The sequence below is a fragment of the Dipodomys merriami genome, unplaced genomic scaffold (assembly GCF_024711535.1).
Source record: "Dipodomys merriami isolate MVZ:Mamm:240054 unplaced genomic scaffold, mDipMer1.0.p SCAF_26, whole genome shotgun sequence".
Lineage (NCBI taxonomy): Eukaryota > Metazoa > Chordata > Mammalia > Rodentia > Heteromyidae > Dipodomys > Dipodomys merriami.
In genome coordinates, this window is record NW_027204048.1 from 5,657,046 (window position 1) to 5,674,085 (window position 17,040).

At 43.2% G+C, this 17,040-nt stretch overlaps 1 protein-coding gene across 6 annotated transcripts in view; it reads left to right on the forward strand.

The window, feature by feature from the left end:
- Positions 1 to 17,040, forward strand: part of Auts2 (activator of transcription and developmental regulator AUTS2) — an 836,783-nt gene that overhangs the window by 186,474 nt on the left and 633,269 nt on the right. For 3 of the 6 annotated variants that reach the window (XM_070035587.1, XM_070035588.1, XM_070035590.1), the window contains exon 2: positions 11,554 to 11,634. The exons of the other annotated variants lie outside the window; for them this stretch is intronic. In XM_070035587.1, coding sequence (XP_069891688.1) covers positions 11,554 to 11,634 — 81 coding nt within the window. The remainder of the gene's footprint in view (positions 1 to 11,553; positions 11,635 to 17,040) is intronic. 6 annotated transcript variants of the gene reach the window in all.

Genomic DNA, 17,040 nt, shown 5'->3' on the forward strand with positions numbered 1-17,040 from the left:
GAAACCAGAGGTGTTTTTACTAGAATATACAAATTTGAGCAGGCCACTGCCGTGCTTAGAATGCTTGGCTGACATTCAGTATCTCAACAGGGCCCCAGTTGCTAGCACTAGGGAAGTCACAGTCTGCTGGACTGCCCCCTGCTCCCTCCTTCTGCACCTCCACAGATTCCAGGACCCAGCACTTGCTATTTTGCATCTGTCACATCTCCCTTGCTTTTCTTGTGCCATCACTCTGGGCTGCATACCCATGGCCAAAGTACCAGCTCCAGAGATAGAAAACTTTGGCTCAGACTCCATCTCTATGACTTGGGAGAAACGATTTGGAGAAAATTCCCAGCCATTTCTGAACCTCAAGTTTCTCATATACAAAACCAAACCACCAGCCTTTGATTTCTGGTGAGGATTAACTGTGGTCCCACTTACAAAGCTTAGTAAAACCCTTGGCCCATAATTCACATGGAGTGAGTATTTTTTGTTGTTGTATTTATGTAAAGGAAGGCCCTGACATGTAGTAGCTATTTAGTAAAGGGAATGAATACCCTTCTCTCTCTCAGCAGTTGTCTTTACAGAGAGGACTAGTTATTCAAAATCCTGACATTTAGACCATCATGTGGATATAAGGCAGCTTTGGGAAGGTAGAAATTTTAAGAGACAGAAAGAACGTAGTAGTTTATAGGAGCGCAGGTGAACAGGGATTATGCATGTGTTTCCATGGGAATTTGAATGTGACTATTAACATTCTCTGTGAGGTAGGAGAAAATGATGGGCTGGGTTGCAGAAGACACTGACAGTCTGACCTTGGGTGAAGCAGGACTTCCAAAGCCTTGGTTAAATTAACCCATAAAATGTGTTCCTAATTAGTATGAACTTGGATTCTATATTTGAGTGTGTTTTTGAGGACTGTGATGAGAAAGGACATTGTGAAGTAATGGTAACATCATTATACTTCCAATTCTATAGCCTACATATTGACACAGTGTTTTGAAAGCAGCATTTTACAGTAGAGATGGAGGTTGCCAGAGCTGGGATGCTCTCTTGTCTTTTGGGCAATCCTGTATGCAGTAGTCCTGCATCTCTCCCTTGATGATGCCCAACTTTTGCACAGCTACTTTGGTCAGCGTGCTCTTACTTACTCCATGCACTCCGTGCCCTGTTGGTGGAGTTCCATTGCAGAAGAGAAGTCTAGATGGCCTCCTAGGAAGGATGAGCATGTAGTAAAACTTGACCTGATGCTCTGTTTCTGGTGCCATACTCCATTGCCATGAAGGGCAACAAGGATGGCATGGGATGAGCCCAAGATGGGCATTTCCTTTCCTATTGAGACATTTAAAATGCTTCTCCAGGATCCTCTAAAATCTATAGTCAAGAAGGTGCTCCAAGCCCCCTTCCAGATCTTTCTGTACCTCCCTGAGTGTAGTTCTTCAGTTAATCAGGCTCAGTATTTGCCTAGTTCTGGTCCTTTGCTACCTTTCCTAGGCAGATAACTTGAGGATCCAGTTCCTGTCATCACTTTTCCCAAATCACCCTCCTAGCCATGTTTCCCAAACCACTCCTCCCCACCAGGTAGGCCAGCCCTCTTCCTCCTGCTGCATGTTACTCTACTTCTATTATAGCTCTTATCACAGTCTGCCTTGTAGCATAGTCATTTCTATGTGTTTTCCCTCTGGAATCAGAGCCCCTGGAGGGCAAAGACTGTGTTTTATTTTGTGCTGTATTTTTCCACCCCCACAGTGTCTGGTGCAATAGGGTTTAGTAAATACTGCTTGAATCAATTCATGAATGAAATTGCCTCTCCCAGTCCTGTTTGTAGTGGTGTAATGCAAACCAGGTGAATGTAGAATTTTGGCTTACTTGATTTAGTTTAGCATAGGAAGGGAGTTTTCCAAGAAGCAGTAGTGGCTTTGAAAACAGAAATAGCCTTTAATCTTGCGGAAAACACATGCCAGCCCTCTCCATAATAGTCTCAATTACAGGAGAGCATCGTTTTACTGTAAAAACACAAATAAATAAACCCCTGACAGTTCTGTGTTTGGGAGATAAAAACTGCATAAAAGCCATTTTCCCCAGCTCTCCAGCATGATAATTAGGGTATTTCTGGGAGGGGAAAAAAAGACACCAACAAGGGACAAATGATACTGTGTTTAAAGACAGTTCTTGCCGTTGAAAGGTGGGAGTGGGTAAGTACATCATTCAGCAAGTGCTAGTACACAGGTGCCTCCTACCTTCTGCAGACCTGATGCTGTAGGGATTGCATTGCTTGATAAATTAGGGCACTGGGGTTGTCACGGCTGTGGCAGTGCCTGAAGGACACCAGAAGTGGTGCTGTGAAATTTACTGATCTGTCACACTTTCCCTATACATGCCAGGTCCTTGTAAGTGCTGGGTTTCCTTTGGCTCAGGCAGGCATGTCCATTGCTGTGGGATGTAGCTTTCAATTGGATTTTGTTTACTGCTGGTCAGTTGGGTTGTCTGCCTGGCTTTCTTTAGTTCTAAGGGCTGTGGATCTAGGTTCTTTTGAGGCTGGAGCAGTAATGCTTCTGAGATAATGCCTACTTATTTTGGCATTAGTTAACAACCACCAAGGGCTAAAACCAGACGGAACAGAGCCCAACCATTTCTCAGCACCTCTGTCTCAACACCAATGAATGTGCTGGTGCTGTATGGCCTTGGGCTCCAGCAGATCTACCTTCCTCCAAGTGCTCTTGGCTCAGCAGCCAGGGGACCCTGTAAAATGTATTCAGATCCTGTCAGACCTCTGCTCATAGCCCTCCAGAGCACCTTCCTGTTCTCTTCTAACAGGACAGTTCAGAGACCATACTTACCCTCACTGCCTGGGGTCTGCTACCTCTCACCTCATTTCCTGCCAGTCCCCAGATCAGTCCTAGGGGAACCTCCTTGTTGTTCTGGAAGTGAGCCTACCATTCCACCCACAGATTCTTTTGCATTGTGTTCTCTCAGCCTCGAGCACTCTGTCCCTGAGTGCAGACATGGCTCATACCCTCCCTTCCTCAGGGCTCACTGGTTACTTGTCTTGTGTGGCAAGCATCACAAAGCCAGTGCTGGCTGGCCTAGCAGACCAGGAGAGTGGAGTCTGATATCATGTGGACATCACTGGCTCTGCCTAGCCTCTGATTGGATAGTGGCCAGTGCTGGGAAATGTCTTAGTTTCTGTAAGCTTAGTCAGTTGGTAGGCCTTTCTGCTTTAAATCTTGGGACTTAGACTCTGGGTATCACCTGTTACATCTCTGTGGTCATGTGGAGGTTCTGGTAAACAACAAAAGGGAGAAGCTAGCAGCTGAGCAGGGCTGGCTCACAGTACTGCTTGTGGTTCAGCAGGGACCGTAGTAATGAAAACACATTTGAGGCCAGTGTGCTGTTTCCATTTCCATCTTCCAAGTCTGTACAATTTTACCAGTACTCCATGAAGGCTCTCCCTTGTGAACTTCTGAGTAAAGATCTTGCAGTTTGAAGGCATTTTGTCACATTCACATTTTCTTGGTGCAGTGTTTTGAGTCACAGTGTGTTTAAGTCCACTTTGTGAATGTGGTGCAGGTGTTGTGGAAAGCTGAGCCACTTCATCTGTTTTCTTGTTCCTTAAAGGGAATGGTGAAGCTTCCACCCCAGTAATTCCCCTGGGTAGCTGCAGTGAGAATGAGAGACTGAGAAAGGTAGATTGTCAGCAAAAGATTGGAGCTCCATTCACAACAGCCCTTTATGGTCAGGTTTGAGCCAGGCAGCAGATGAGGGTCTGTAGCTGGCACAGTGTCTGTGTGATGGGACCCACTGTCCCAGTGGAATTCTCCCACTGTCCACCTCTGGGTTGGAGAACCCTGCATAGCATGGGCCTGCTCTATCATGGTGCACTGAATAGGGCTCCGAAGAATAGGAGCTGTGCTCCTTTTGTCACCTGTAGTCCTGCTTTCAGTCTGCACAGTGAATGTGCCCTTGGGGACTGAATTGGCACTTGGGAAAATCAACAGGTACTGTGTGTGTGTGTGTGTGTGTGTGTGTGTGTGTGTGTGTGTGTGTGTGTGTGTGTGTGTGTGTGTGTGTGTGTGTGGTGTGTGTGTGTGTATGTGTGTATGTGTGCGCATGCACGCGCACACACACATCGTGTGCCTAGTGAGATGGAGGAGTGAAGCATGCCTGCCGGAGGTGGCTGGGGGCAGGGTGCTCTCAGAGGAGATGCTGCCCCCTGAGCTGTAAGATTGCCAAGAATGTGCTGTCCTTGACAGTGTTGTGGCCAACAGGAAAAGTATGCATCTTAAGGACAGCCTTTAGAGTTCTCTCTTTGAGAACAATAGACATTCTTTTCTTAAGCTACATCTCCTGTTAGAGATGAAGAGAGAAGCCAGTTCTTTTTCAGTTAAAATCAATTTTTAAAATAATTTAATTTTTAAAAATACCTCAGTTGCAAATTTATGGCTTTGCCATAAAGACATGTATAACTAGTCTTCTGAGTGGATTTTTTAAACTACCACTTTGTAGAGTGATGAAAAAGGTATGCCCGCCATGATAGGTCAGCAGTGAATTCCATATCCTCGCTGTGGAGCTGATTCCTCTGTGCTTTGAATGTGTACATGTATTCTGAAAAGAAACTAGTTTGTTTCCCTGAATTCTATGTTATAAATACTCTAACATGCCTCTTTTTATGAAAATTGTTTTTCTCCCTGGGTTTGATAAGAATTTGCCTGTTTGTTCCTCTGTTCATCCACCCACCCATCCATTCATCCTTCTGTTCATCCACCTACCCACCTTTCTACTCATTCTGTCCATGCATCCATCCATCCATCCACTCATCTACCCCCCCATCCATCCATCCTCCTTTCCTCCTTCCCTCCTGAATAGGTCATTTGATAAGGGAAAAAGTTGTCAAGATCAAGGTCTCTTGAGCCATTCCTGGCTACTTTCATACCATGTCTTCTAAGAGGCCAAGAGTAGCAAATGACTTGAGTATGGAGGCCTTTGTTTCTTAAGTGTGAGGACTAACTTTCCCTTAGAGAGATATCTAAACCTTTCTGACATCTCAAAAGCTTTGTTTCCTGATGAGGTCTAAAAGGGTGAGGGAAAACTTTGTTTGGATCACCCATATTTAGTGTGTGATGCTGGGCACTTTTATATATTCATTTCAGTCCATAGGTCGTTTCATCACATCCTTGAAATTAAAGTAGCCCCTGACCTTCTGCTGTCCTCAGACAATGTGAGGAATATTAACATCACTAACAGTTGGGGTTAGTATGTTCCTTAATATGTTAAATTCAGTGATTCTGCTTAGATCTTGGCCAGGCATGGAACTGGTACTGAATGTTGAGGGCTAAAAATTCAGATCAACTTTATACAAGTTGCTTCTCCAAGTTGTTGGTCTGATGTTTGGCTCACAACTGACAGCAGTTGTGCCTTTTTCTCCCTCCTGTCTAATCTCAGAAATTCTGAAGTATGGATTTTGGATTCTTGTAAAGTAACTCACGTGGCTGTTAACTGTACAGCATGTTACAGTTGACCACAATTTACAAGGAGCTTTCATTCATATTTTTCTCTTCTCATCAAAATTATAAGATGGATTTTATTATCCCCATTGTTTTTGTAGATAAAGAAAATGACAGGTTATGCATTTGTTGAGGTCTGCCCCATAATTGACAACCAAGATTCTAGAATAGTAAATCTTATTTTAAGTCCATTGTTCTTCAAACCCCTTTCATACCTTTCTGATCGAGGTCTTGTCATTTCCTTATTTGTTGTGTAGTTATTTGGTGGGCATAGTATGTGGCAAGTGTCAGGGGCCTAGTGTCTACTCAGCTACTTTTGTGACCTGTGACCTCTTGGATCCTCAGTTCCCGCATCAGCAAAATTAGAGTAGCAACTGTACCTTCCAGGTAAGGTACAAGTCCTTCCAACAACTCTTTGGATGTTGCAAAATCTTCAGTAAATGTTGCCATTCTTCTTCATCATTGGCTTCCTTTGATCAGCTACTAGAGAAAGAAATCAACAACTCCAATGTCATAGGTACATATGGCATGTGTCATACCAGCAGTTGTGTGGGGCTATTGCTGAAGTAGAAGCTGGGGAAGCTTATTGGAGGGAGCATCTGTACTTGAAGATGCCTAGTGACTCATCCTTATAGTTTCCACACAGTTGGCCTCATTCTTCAGGAAGTGGGTTCTGTATTCATGCTACCTATGAGACAGGAGAGAGAAGCAGAATACTTCTGGCTAAGGAACTTGGTGGTCAGTTGGGGTCTAACACCTGTGTTTAATTTAAGACATCGTAGTGTTTGTTGTTCAGTGTTCTGAGTGAGTGCCACAGCAAGCCTAATGCCTCCAACTTCCTGCTGGTTGTGGGGATAGGTAGGTTCTATAAGGCAAATTGGTCTTGAATTGGACCCAACAGAATTAAATGGAGGATTTGGATTAAGAGAAGCAGTGGGGTAAGAGAACCTAAGCAGATGTATGGTTAGGAGACATCCAGGAGGCTGGTATGGCTGGAGGGAGAGCCCTTCCTAGGGATATGGGCAGGCAGGCCAGGAGTCAGGTGCTTCCCACTTACTGTCCTGAGAACCTGTCCCTGGACTCCAGTAGGTTGCCCATTGACCATCCTACAAAGCTCCCCAGTACCCTCGAGATCATGGAGATTCACAAAGCTCCTAATACCCTTGTTGTGGTCATGGAGATGCACAAAGCTCCCACCACCCTCATTGTGATCATGGAGATACACAAAGCTCCTAATATCCTTGTTGTGATCATGGAGAAGCACAAAGCTCTCAGCACCCTTGTTGTGGTCATGGAGATTTACAAAGCTCGTAGTACTCTCGTTGGGATCATGGAGATGCACAAAGCTCCTTAGTACCCTTGTTGTGATCATCGAGATGCTCATACACTAGAGATCCTCAGCACAGACTCTAGGTCTAAGTGGGTCTATGAGCTGCAACCTAGCTAGAGCCCCTTTGTTTGTGAGCTGCTTGCCTGCATTTAAATGCCATTTACATAGGAGCTGTCAGAGTTGAGTTGGCCCATTATTACTCCTTGATGTATGTGAAGAAAAAGGAAAGCAAAGGAAACTCTGGCTAATGAGGAGCTGGGTTCCTTTTCTGCATTGATGACAGCTTCTTTTCTGATCTGATGGTCCGTCAGAAATGAAGGTGGTATCTGACGGTGGGGTTATGTCCCCACTGAAGCTGTCTCTCCCTCACAGTTGTAATTGATGGGGAGACCTGTCACTTGTTATGCTGATGCTGTGCAGATTTTTGTACAGCTGCCAGCCAAGAGAGTTTTAGGACAGCATCTGATTGGGTGTAGGTTGTGGCAAAGGCGATAATAAATAGAGCGCTGGTGAGGGTAGATTTTGATTGACCTGAGATTGTATATTATTAAACTGAGCCTGCATGCACATACCAGTCTATAAGGAGGCAGATCCATATTCCGACTTGGGGCTCTGGCAGTTAGGGTTTATTAAATGTGCTTTATATCACTATTAATATTGGGGAACAGAGAGAAGTATCTGTCATCTTTTAATCTATGCAATAATGGTTTGTAGGGAGATTACCAGATACGTCTGACTATTGTTTGCCTATAATTGTATTCAGAACTCTTTGAGGCATTGATTTGTTTCTGGCATACTGATTTGGCTCAACAGTCTCATAAAGCTCTTTTATAGTCTCCTTTGCTTTGTATTTTTCAAAAATAATTGGAGAATAATAATAATGTGGCTGGTGATAAAGAAAAAGAGTAAGGTTGGAAGGAAATTTCTAGCTGAGTGGATAGCCGTAAACATCTCTTGTGCTCATAAACACCCAGGTCTGTGACCTTTGAGTTTATAAGATATTTATCACCTTGTAGGCCCTTACCTTGGGGGTCATCACTTCAGTGCCTTGTAAAATTTGATTGTGTTTAGTAAGTAGATTCTGCCTTTTTGCTGAGTAGGCAAAAATAACTCTCTCCTTAGTTTTCCCTGGAAAACCAATCTGCCAACAGGGGCAGATCTTACCAAGGACAGAGGCTGAGGGCTTGAGTTCTGTGGAACTAGTGCAGTGAGACCCCCAGCAGGGGCTCCGTTTCCACTTGATTAGGTGGCTTTTCCTGGAAATGGTTTTCTAGAAGAAGCAAGTGGGACAACATACCAATAAGCACAAGCTGTGATGATAGGTTTGACCCCTTTTTAAGAAGAAATGACATTTTTGATGCAAATCAGGATTGCATTGCTGTCCCCTGCTCACCGCTTCCAAAACGGGCCTGAGGAAATGAGCCAGAGAGTTCGTCTCCAAGTTCGGTTTTTCTGGCTTTACCAAGAGCTACAAAAGCACAGTTAGCTGTCATCCATTTTCAGTGTTTCCTTAAACACTTCTTTGGGAATTTCTGTCAATCTGTGTCTTCCTTCTGGTATTGTTAATTACTCTGAAAGGAAGCAGTGAATCTTATAACCTGGTGACAGGTCTGCTGGTTTGGAAGCCTGGTGTGTTCACACTGGGGTGGAGGTAGATGGGGACCCTAGCCCAGAGAGAAACAGGCTTCTCCAGAGCTTTTCTAACAGAACTCACTTTAGTATAGTGTGAGCATCAGTCAGTTTGGGGGTTTTTCATCAGCAGAGACTATCTATCCTATGCAAGACTAAGGTCGTACGAGGAAATGTGCAAAGTTCTGCTTTCCCAATATAGAGAACAGCCACTGAAGGAGCAGCCACTGAGCAGAAACTACCTGGAGTTGTGTTTCATGATCTAATCCAAGGAGGACTGGTACTTGTTGTTAGGAGGCTACTTTATGATGAGAGGTCCAGGCTAGGGATGTTCCAGAACAGTGGTGGTTGGAATAGCAGTAAAGGCCATGTGACCAAAGGGAAGAGAAGGGACATTGACGAGTCACTGTAAACCAGCCATTGTATTGGCGTCTTCCAGAAAAAGATAGTAAAGTCTTTACCTTTGTTACTATAGAGCATAATCATCACTAAATTTAGTGACTTGGAGATCAAAAGCTATGTGTCTAGGAAGTGCCACCTTCAAGATCATGTACCTGCTTGCAAATCCCAGACCCTTTCTTCTTCGTAGTCCAAGCTTTCCAGAAAGATGCATTTTGTTTATGGCTGGCCATTGATGTTCTTGGCTGAAGTCGTGGCTGCTGGATGGAGTTATTGGGGTGATGGAAAAGCATATAGGACATGAAAGGTCATTTGGAGACTTGTAACTAGAAGGGCATAAGAACTTTGGTGCAGAACAGATAAGAATTTTGGCCCACTTGAGGTGGTGGAGGAATAAAACAAAAGCTGCGCTGTTTTCTGTGTTAAAACAGAGGTCAGATTAGAGAGTGGGCTCTTTCATCTAGGGCCTGCCTTGCAGATCCCCAGAGACCTAGTCCAAGTAGAGCATGCATAGGGCTGTTCCTGTGCTTTGTTGTTGAAAGTTGCTATTTTAGGAATCAACATGGAACTTTCCAAGGCTTATTTATTGCTTCAACTCACTGAGTGACTGCCAAGGTCCTCATGTTCTGCAAAGAGCAAAAGTAAATCCAAAATGGAATTGTAGGGAGAAGAGAGGCAAGCTAGACTGAAGACTTTGAATCAGTGAATCTAAGCTATTTAATTATTCATTACGTCTACTTCCGAGCAAGCATATTGACACTTAGTGATGTTAGGAGATGGTACTCAATCTGTCTCCACCCTGCATCTTCTCTCCTACAATCTCCCTACCTACCCCCTTATCCTTTCCACAACCTCTTGGTTGTGATGTTCTCTTGTATCTGCTTTGCTCTCTGTCCTGTGTGGAAGTTGCAGATCCACTGTTAGGTTAGATTCCACCTGGAATTTGTATCAGGACCTAAGTTGACTGGAAGTCGAATAAGACCTCATGCCTTGTGAAGTCTGCACTCCACCCAGTGTAGACTGTCATCGCAGTCAGAGAATGTGATTAGGTAAGGAGCCTGCTTATTCATTTGCATGTTGAGCAATGATGATGAAAGGATGCCTGAACATACATCCCACAGCAGCTATAGTCTGTCAGCACTGGGCAGATTAGTGGCTTACTCCTGCTATTAGCACAAGTCTTCTCAGCTTACTGGTTTGTATACTGTTAAGTGCTCTTTTTATTAGGGACAGCAATGTTGTGCCAGCCAGACCAGCTGGTCAGCAGGTTTGCTTATGTTTGGAATCATTTCAGCTCCTGCTACCATGTCATGACATTGACTTTTATATACACATAAAAGGAAGCTCTTATTGAATTCTAGAGATCTTGATTACTAGGTAGCAAAAGGGTAGAAAGTGCTAAGTTACATAGGGATGACTGTAAATGTTTTATCTAAGCATTACCAGAGAAATAGATGCCAGTTGAGGGGATTGTGGTGCTTCCAGAGGAATTGATAGTGATGTGTTTGGAAGAGATGGCTTGTCTTTAGATACTACCTGTGTGATCATGAATCTCAGTTTTTCATTGAGGAGGTAGGGATAATAATATGGACTTTGCTGAGACATTGTGAAGACTTAGTGACGTAGAATGTGGTGAACTGTTAATTTAGTCACAATGTGAGTACTCAGTAAACCTTAGACATTGAAATGAGACATTAATTGCTTTGTAAATCATTTACTGTTCTGTACAGTTTGTGGACATAATCACATTCTGGTCCATTGTGGCAGAAGTATGAATTTTGTAGGAAGAGAGATCAGCCTTAGATTTTCCTTTCTTTTCCCTTGGGTTGGGCCTTGCTATCTTCCATATGCTCTGTTATTCCTCAAATTTTGAGACCTCCCCTTGTTGGATGTGCCAATGCCTGTTTCCCTTTCCTTTTCTTATGAGGACTTGAGGCTATCATTGGTATTCTGGTATTCTCTGTGGTTTGGGATAATTCCTGGTGAAACACTTTTACACCTGTTTATCTGTGGGCATTTCCTTTTGAAGTCATCTGAAGGCTGTATCTGTTTTGGAAATTGTGAAACAAGACTTTTTCATGGCAAGTTTTATAAGAAAGCGTTGATGAGGTGTAGTTTTTGTAACACCAAGAAATACATTAACACCGCCTGGTTTAGCAAGAAGGTGTTACTGTCAGACATCTTTTTAATATTAATTTCTGGCATTTATTTTATTAGGCCACATGTCCTTTGGCAGTTTTGGCCAAGGCTGGTTAAATGCCTTACTGCCACCTCTCTGTGAGAGGTTTCCTGGGGTCACTTCAGATTCTGTGACTAGAATTGCTAGAACACTTTTAGACGATCCCAGTGCTGAATCATTTCCAGATAGGATGTAGTTGCTATTACCCACAGCAGCTCTGGCATTGGTATTTTAAGCACCTCTCCAGGTGGTTGTAGGGTGAACAGGGTTGAGAACCACAAGTCTAACAGCAGCACCCTGAGGGAGGAACCAGCAGCTCCAACCTCCATTTTGACAATAAAGGTTTATGCTTAGTTGTACTGTACCACCAGCTGGGAGTTGGGCATGTACAAGATGCTTACTATCTGCCACCCTAACTCTTTTGCTTGGCTAAATAATGGAAATGACCCCAGGTTTACCAGATGGGCATTTCACTTAGTTCCAAGCTTTCACCTTCAGTGGTCCCTATGCAAATACTTTTATTGTTCCAGGAGGAGGAAGACCCAGCTTTAAAATGCATGAGGCAGAACACCAATCTTTACTTAAGATCAAGAAAGGCAGCTGTATACAAGGTAAGTCTCCAAGGTACTGGGGCCATTTGTCACTTCTGTAAGCACCTAGTCCTTACTGGTGAGTGGGTTATACACACCTAGTAGAAATGGGTCTTCATTTCTCTCTTTTGCTCTTAAACACAATTCTTCTTCTCCTCTCCCCTAGATTTTCCCTTTCTCTACCCTACTGAATCAGGGCCTATAACTAGAGTTGTAGAATTTGATAAGCTGTTAATTTTTTATAGAATGAGACATACCAAGCATGTATTAAGTAAGAGAGACTCCTTGCAGTCAGATGGTACTTTGTAGTTTAGTGTTAATTTCCTATCCAGAAGGTTCTAAGAACCTAGGAGGTGTGAATAATTGGGCAGGTAATTACAGAGGAGCCATTTTCAGACTGGTGAGGTTGAGTGACATACCCAAGGTGATAGAGGAGGACCCAAGAGCCACAGCTTGGGCTATAAATCTCTTCAGTGCACCAAGCTTTGGTTGGTGCTTTTGTTTGGGTTAGAACATCCTATAAATGTGACAGATGGCACATTTATAAGGCCCTGTTTGTCTTGGCTGTTAGGGATTTGAATACTTTGTTTGCCTTGTGAGAGCCCAATTGTTTGTGTGTATGCACTCACCTGCAGGTGTGAGTGTGTGTGGGTCATTGTATTATGACACATCTTGCATCATGTCACCTGCCTCTCAGCACCATTGATAGCTAGAAATATCCATAGTCCAAAGAGCGTGCTATCTTTCATTAGCAGGTGAATTTTGCCTTACCAAGGAGCCTACTTTCACTTGTAGTCTGCTGGGAGTGTGAATATTTGCGGGTGGTGTTTTATTTCTAGGTGCAGTGTTTTTCTCACGATGTGTTGTCTGCCTGGAATGATAATGATAGACTCTGCATGAATTTGGTTCTGGAAGATAGGCTTTTCTTGGGTTGTTTCCCTTCCTCTACAAATGTACCTTGACTCATGGAATGTAGAGTTAAAAAACATGCACATCTGTTCAGGTAGAGTCAACACCCATCTACCTGCCTGCTGCTGAGCTTTTATCACATATTTGGCCACTGCACATTATTGATTTCTTAACTGTGTTCCCCCAGTGATACATCACTGAGGGCTGGTTGTGGCTTTGGGGAATTCTGCCTTGTCTGTGTGTTTCCCTACTACACATTTTTCTTCCATCCCCACCTGACTCACAAGCAAAGACTCTTTTTTGCTTCCTAGTTCCTATGTGAAGAGACAGACTGCTAACCCTGTCTGAATGCAAAGAAAACAGTCGGGTTGGTGCTCTCAAATGCAGAAAAGTAGCTTTTATACTCAAGAGCCTCCTGCCTCCCTGTATATTAGAATGTGAATGGCACTCACCTCCCTCAGGGCTGCTGAGCTCCTGTAGATGAATCTTTATGATCAAAGAGGGAGCAAAAGAAGCCTAGCAACCCCTGCATTCTGAAGATGGCTGTGGTAGATGCTTCAGCAGAAATTGAAGCATGAAGTGGGTGTTAGACTATCACATGGAGTTCTTTCTTAGATCAGGAGGACTTGGAAAGGTGTGGGGAGAAAAGCACTCTATTCCATTTAAGGGGAAGCAAGCACTTGACTTGGTCAGCTATAGTGAGGATAAAAAAGCTTATCTTTTGGTTGACATTTAGAGAAAGCCTTTAGAGTCTTAGGGAATGAAAGAGTTGTTCTGTCCTCTGCTTACTGCACTTGATCTGAGTGTCTGAAATTCTGGATGAAATCTCCTTAGGATTGCTCATTCCTAGTCATCTGTAGCACTGTGGCCATTCAATGTGCTGGCTGCCAAAGAAGCCTGCCACATACTTTGCTTCTTGTGGCTTTCCAGTTTTCCACATCTCTGGAAGATAATGTAAATTGCTACAGATTCTGTAATCTCAAGTTGTGGGCAAGCACTGCAGAGAAATGTGGTCATTGGGAACATGCTTGTTTGTCATCAACCCAGATCTGTCAGATCACCCTTCAGACAGGCAGAGCCCTCATTTTATTCCACTGTTCTCTGTGCTTGTAGACTCAAGTTCTGGAACTATCTCTTCATTAGTCTACACCAGTCATTGTATTTCTATTTCTCTTGCCAGTTACTGGCTTAGCAAATTCCAAGTTTGGCCAGTTGGACAGGAAGAGAACTTGTATGGGTGCTTCTAGAAAAAAAATTTACTCTTTTTGAATAAGAAGAGTTTCTATCTCCAGAGGTTGTCTGTATGTGGTGCTTTGAACTTGGTAGCAGCAATTTTTGAACCACGAACTATCATAAGAGGACAAACTAACACATAAGGACCACAGAATTCTGAGCAAGAGTGGTAAGCTGTAGAATTGGCAAGCTTGGATCTAGGCTGCCTTGAGACTTACTGTTACAGGTGAGGAAACTAAAACTTTCTTTTTTTTAATGGTACTGGGCTTTGAACTCGGGGCCTTGCATATGCTTAGCTGGTGCCCCATACTTGAGCCACACTTCTAGCCAGGCCCTTGGATGGTTATTTTGGAAGATGGAATATCAGAACTTTTCTACCTGGTCTGGCTTTGAACCAAGATCCTCTAGATCTCAACGTCCTGAGTAGCTAGAATTAATAGATATGAGTCACAAGCACCTGGCTATGAAATTTCTCATTCAAGGCACTTGGTTGTGTCTCTTATCATTTAGTGTGTGTATGTTCTGTTTCCTGTCATGAAGTATGTTCTAAGTGACAAATTATCTGACCTGTCCACACATGAGGTTTCAGATAAATCAGGAAATGGTAGAATGCTTTCAAGTGAGAGCTGTACCCATGATTAACCTGAACATCATCAGTGTCACACACAGCATTCTGTAATATCTGGTGTTCTCAGAGTTCCCACCTCACTTCTGCAGCATTTCTTCATAGCAAGGGGGCAGACCAGTTTTTCTTGGGGGGGATAATCTAACTTTCTGTAGGAATGGGTTTGACTTATAACTCTGAAATGTAGTATGAGGCAAAATTTGTTCTTTTCTGATAAACTTCTACTTATAATTCTTGGAAAGATACTAAACAATCTGATAGACCTTCCCTTTGTATTATTTTTACCAATAACCTCTGCCCAACTTTTGTGTTTACTAGTACCTCACATAAAATTCATAGTATATCTTTGTTGTAGTTTTTTTTTGGGGGGGGGGGTCCGGTCATGGGCCTGAACTCTGGGCCTGGGCGCTGTCCCTCAGCTCTTCAGCTCAAGGCTAGCGCTCTAACTTGAGCCACAGCGCCACTTCCAGCTTTTTTTTTTCTGCTTATGTGGTGCTGAGGAATCGAACCCAGGGCCTCATGCATGCAAGGCAAGCGCTCTACCACTGAGCCACCTTCCCAGCCCTGTTGTAGTTTTTGATAGTTTTATTATTTCAGTTATTTGCAAATGGCCAGCAACTGTAGCAGCACATTTTTCATCAGCCACAGCCAAGTCTTTGAGTTCATTGTTACGGAGGATAGTACTTCTTATTTAGGTAAAGATTCCAGATACCATGCACTGGAACATATTTATTCTCTCACTCATTGGTTCATCCATTGGACATTCATCAGGTTTTTCTGAAAGTCAGCTAGGCATTGGAATGGTTTTTTTGGTTTGGAAATAGGGAGCAAGAAAGCAGGCACCAAGAAATTGGGACTGTAGGTTAAGAGGAAAACTGGTTTCATTGTTGGTCTGTAGGAGAGTACTGATTTGAGGGAGGCTAATGGTATTCATCCCATCAGAGTGGTTAGGAGCCAGGAATTCCTTTACAACACTGTCAGAGCAGGAAAGGGGGACTTTGCTATGCAGCACAGTGTTGGCATCTATGTACAACAGGGAAATTCTGAGGTCAAGTAATTGGTGTGTGTACCATTATCCTATCTGACCTCTCCCTACACAAAAGGCTGGAATCTGCCATTTTCATCCTTTTGGAGCTTGCTACTGTGAAGATTTTTTTTCTTTATGAGAAAGGATCAAAAAAGTTTTCTTCAGTAATGCATTTACAATTAGGGAGCAGTGAGTGTGTATTCTGCCTCATAGGAAACACAGAGGTTTGGGGCATCATTGCTGGAAATGTGCCACACTCCAGGTTGAATTCATTCTGGGGACGCTAGAATCCAAAACCAAACAACAACAATGAAACAAACATATATGAATGACTTCTGGTTGGTTTATAACTGTTATCAGGTGTAGTGGTGATCTTACTTAGATCACCATGATCTTAACCCGTGTCTTACTGAGCTTTAGCTTACTCATGCAATAGGAAAAGAAGAGAGCTGTCTCTAGTGACAGGCTTCCACGTGTACCCTAACTCTTCTGCTTAGATGGCAATACACTTAAATGATGCTTTAATGACTGAGTTCATTTTTAAGATTTTAAACTCGTTTACTCAGTTGGTTCAGGAGCCCTGAGCAGCTTTAGTATTTTGTGAGAGCCAGTGGTATTCAACCCTTAGATAACTATTGTGCTAAAACTCTGAGAAAGACTTCCAGGTTCCCCAAAGTACTTATTTCCTTTTTTTCCTAGAGGAAAAATATTCTGGCTCTAGATCTGGCTTGAGCTCCTCTAGTGTTTTAAACCTTTGTTTCTTCCATCTTTTACTAACATCACTGTTCCTGGCTGTGGTCATCTACTGATAAGTAGAGATGTAAGTAAGCACTCAGCAAACAGTAGCTTTGAGTAGAGGAACATGTTTCTGTAGGGACTCGGAAGATGGTTTGTAGCTCTAGAATGGGATGGCAGTTGTTGATGTCCAGGACCTGTCCCATGGAAATTCCAGATCTTAGCCACACATGCCAAACGTCTGAAGTCTGTAGAGAATAAAGCTGACCACTAATTAAAGGTTGGGTAGCACAGACTAACCTGCTCTTCTCCTACCTGGCTCATCTGGTCCATACCATAGCAGGGACACTCATTCTCTGAACATTTTTAAACTGCTGAAGTTGTCTCCACATTGCTTCTTTAGAAGGCTAATAGAATTTTGGGATTAGCTGGGTGCCGGTGGCTAACGCCTGTACTCTTAGCTACTCAGGAGGCTGAGATCTGATGATCGCGGTTCAAAGCCAGCCTGGGCAGGAAAGTCCGTGAGACTCTTATCTCCAATAAACCACTCGAAAACTAGAAGTGGTGCTGTGGCTCAAGTGGTAGAGCACTCGCCTAGAGCTGAGGAACAGCACCTAAGCCCAGAGTTCAAGTCCCATTACCCACCAAAAAAAAAAAAAAAAAAGGAATTTTGGGATTATAACTCAATAAAAGAACAGCAGGCTGTGGATAATGATGGAGTGATACTTAGGAAATGTCCTTAGAGCAATTCAGAGATCCTTGCAGAATTTTGCCTTGTAGAAGAAATACTCCTGTAAGTTGTGTGTTAGAAAAACCAATCAATAATCATCTACTATCCCCAAGGGGAAAAAGCAATCAAGGTAAAGTGGTAGGAATCAGAGAGGAATTTTTGAGAAGA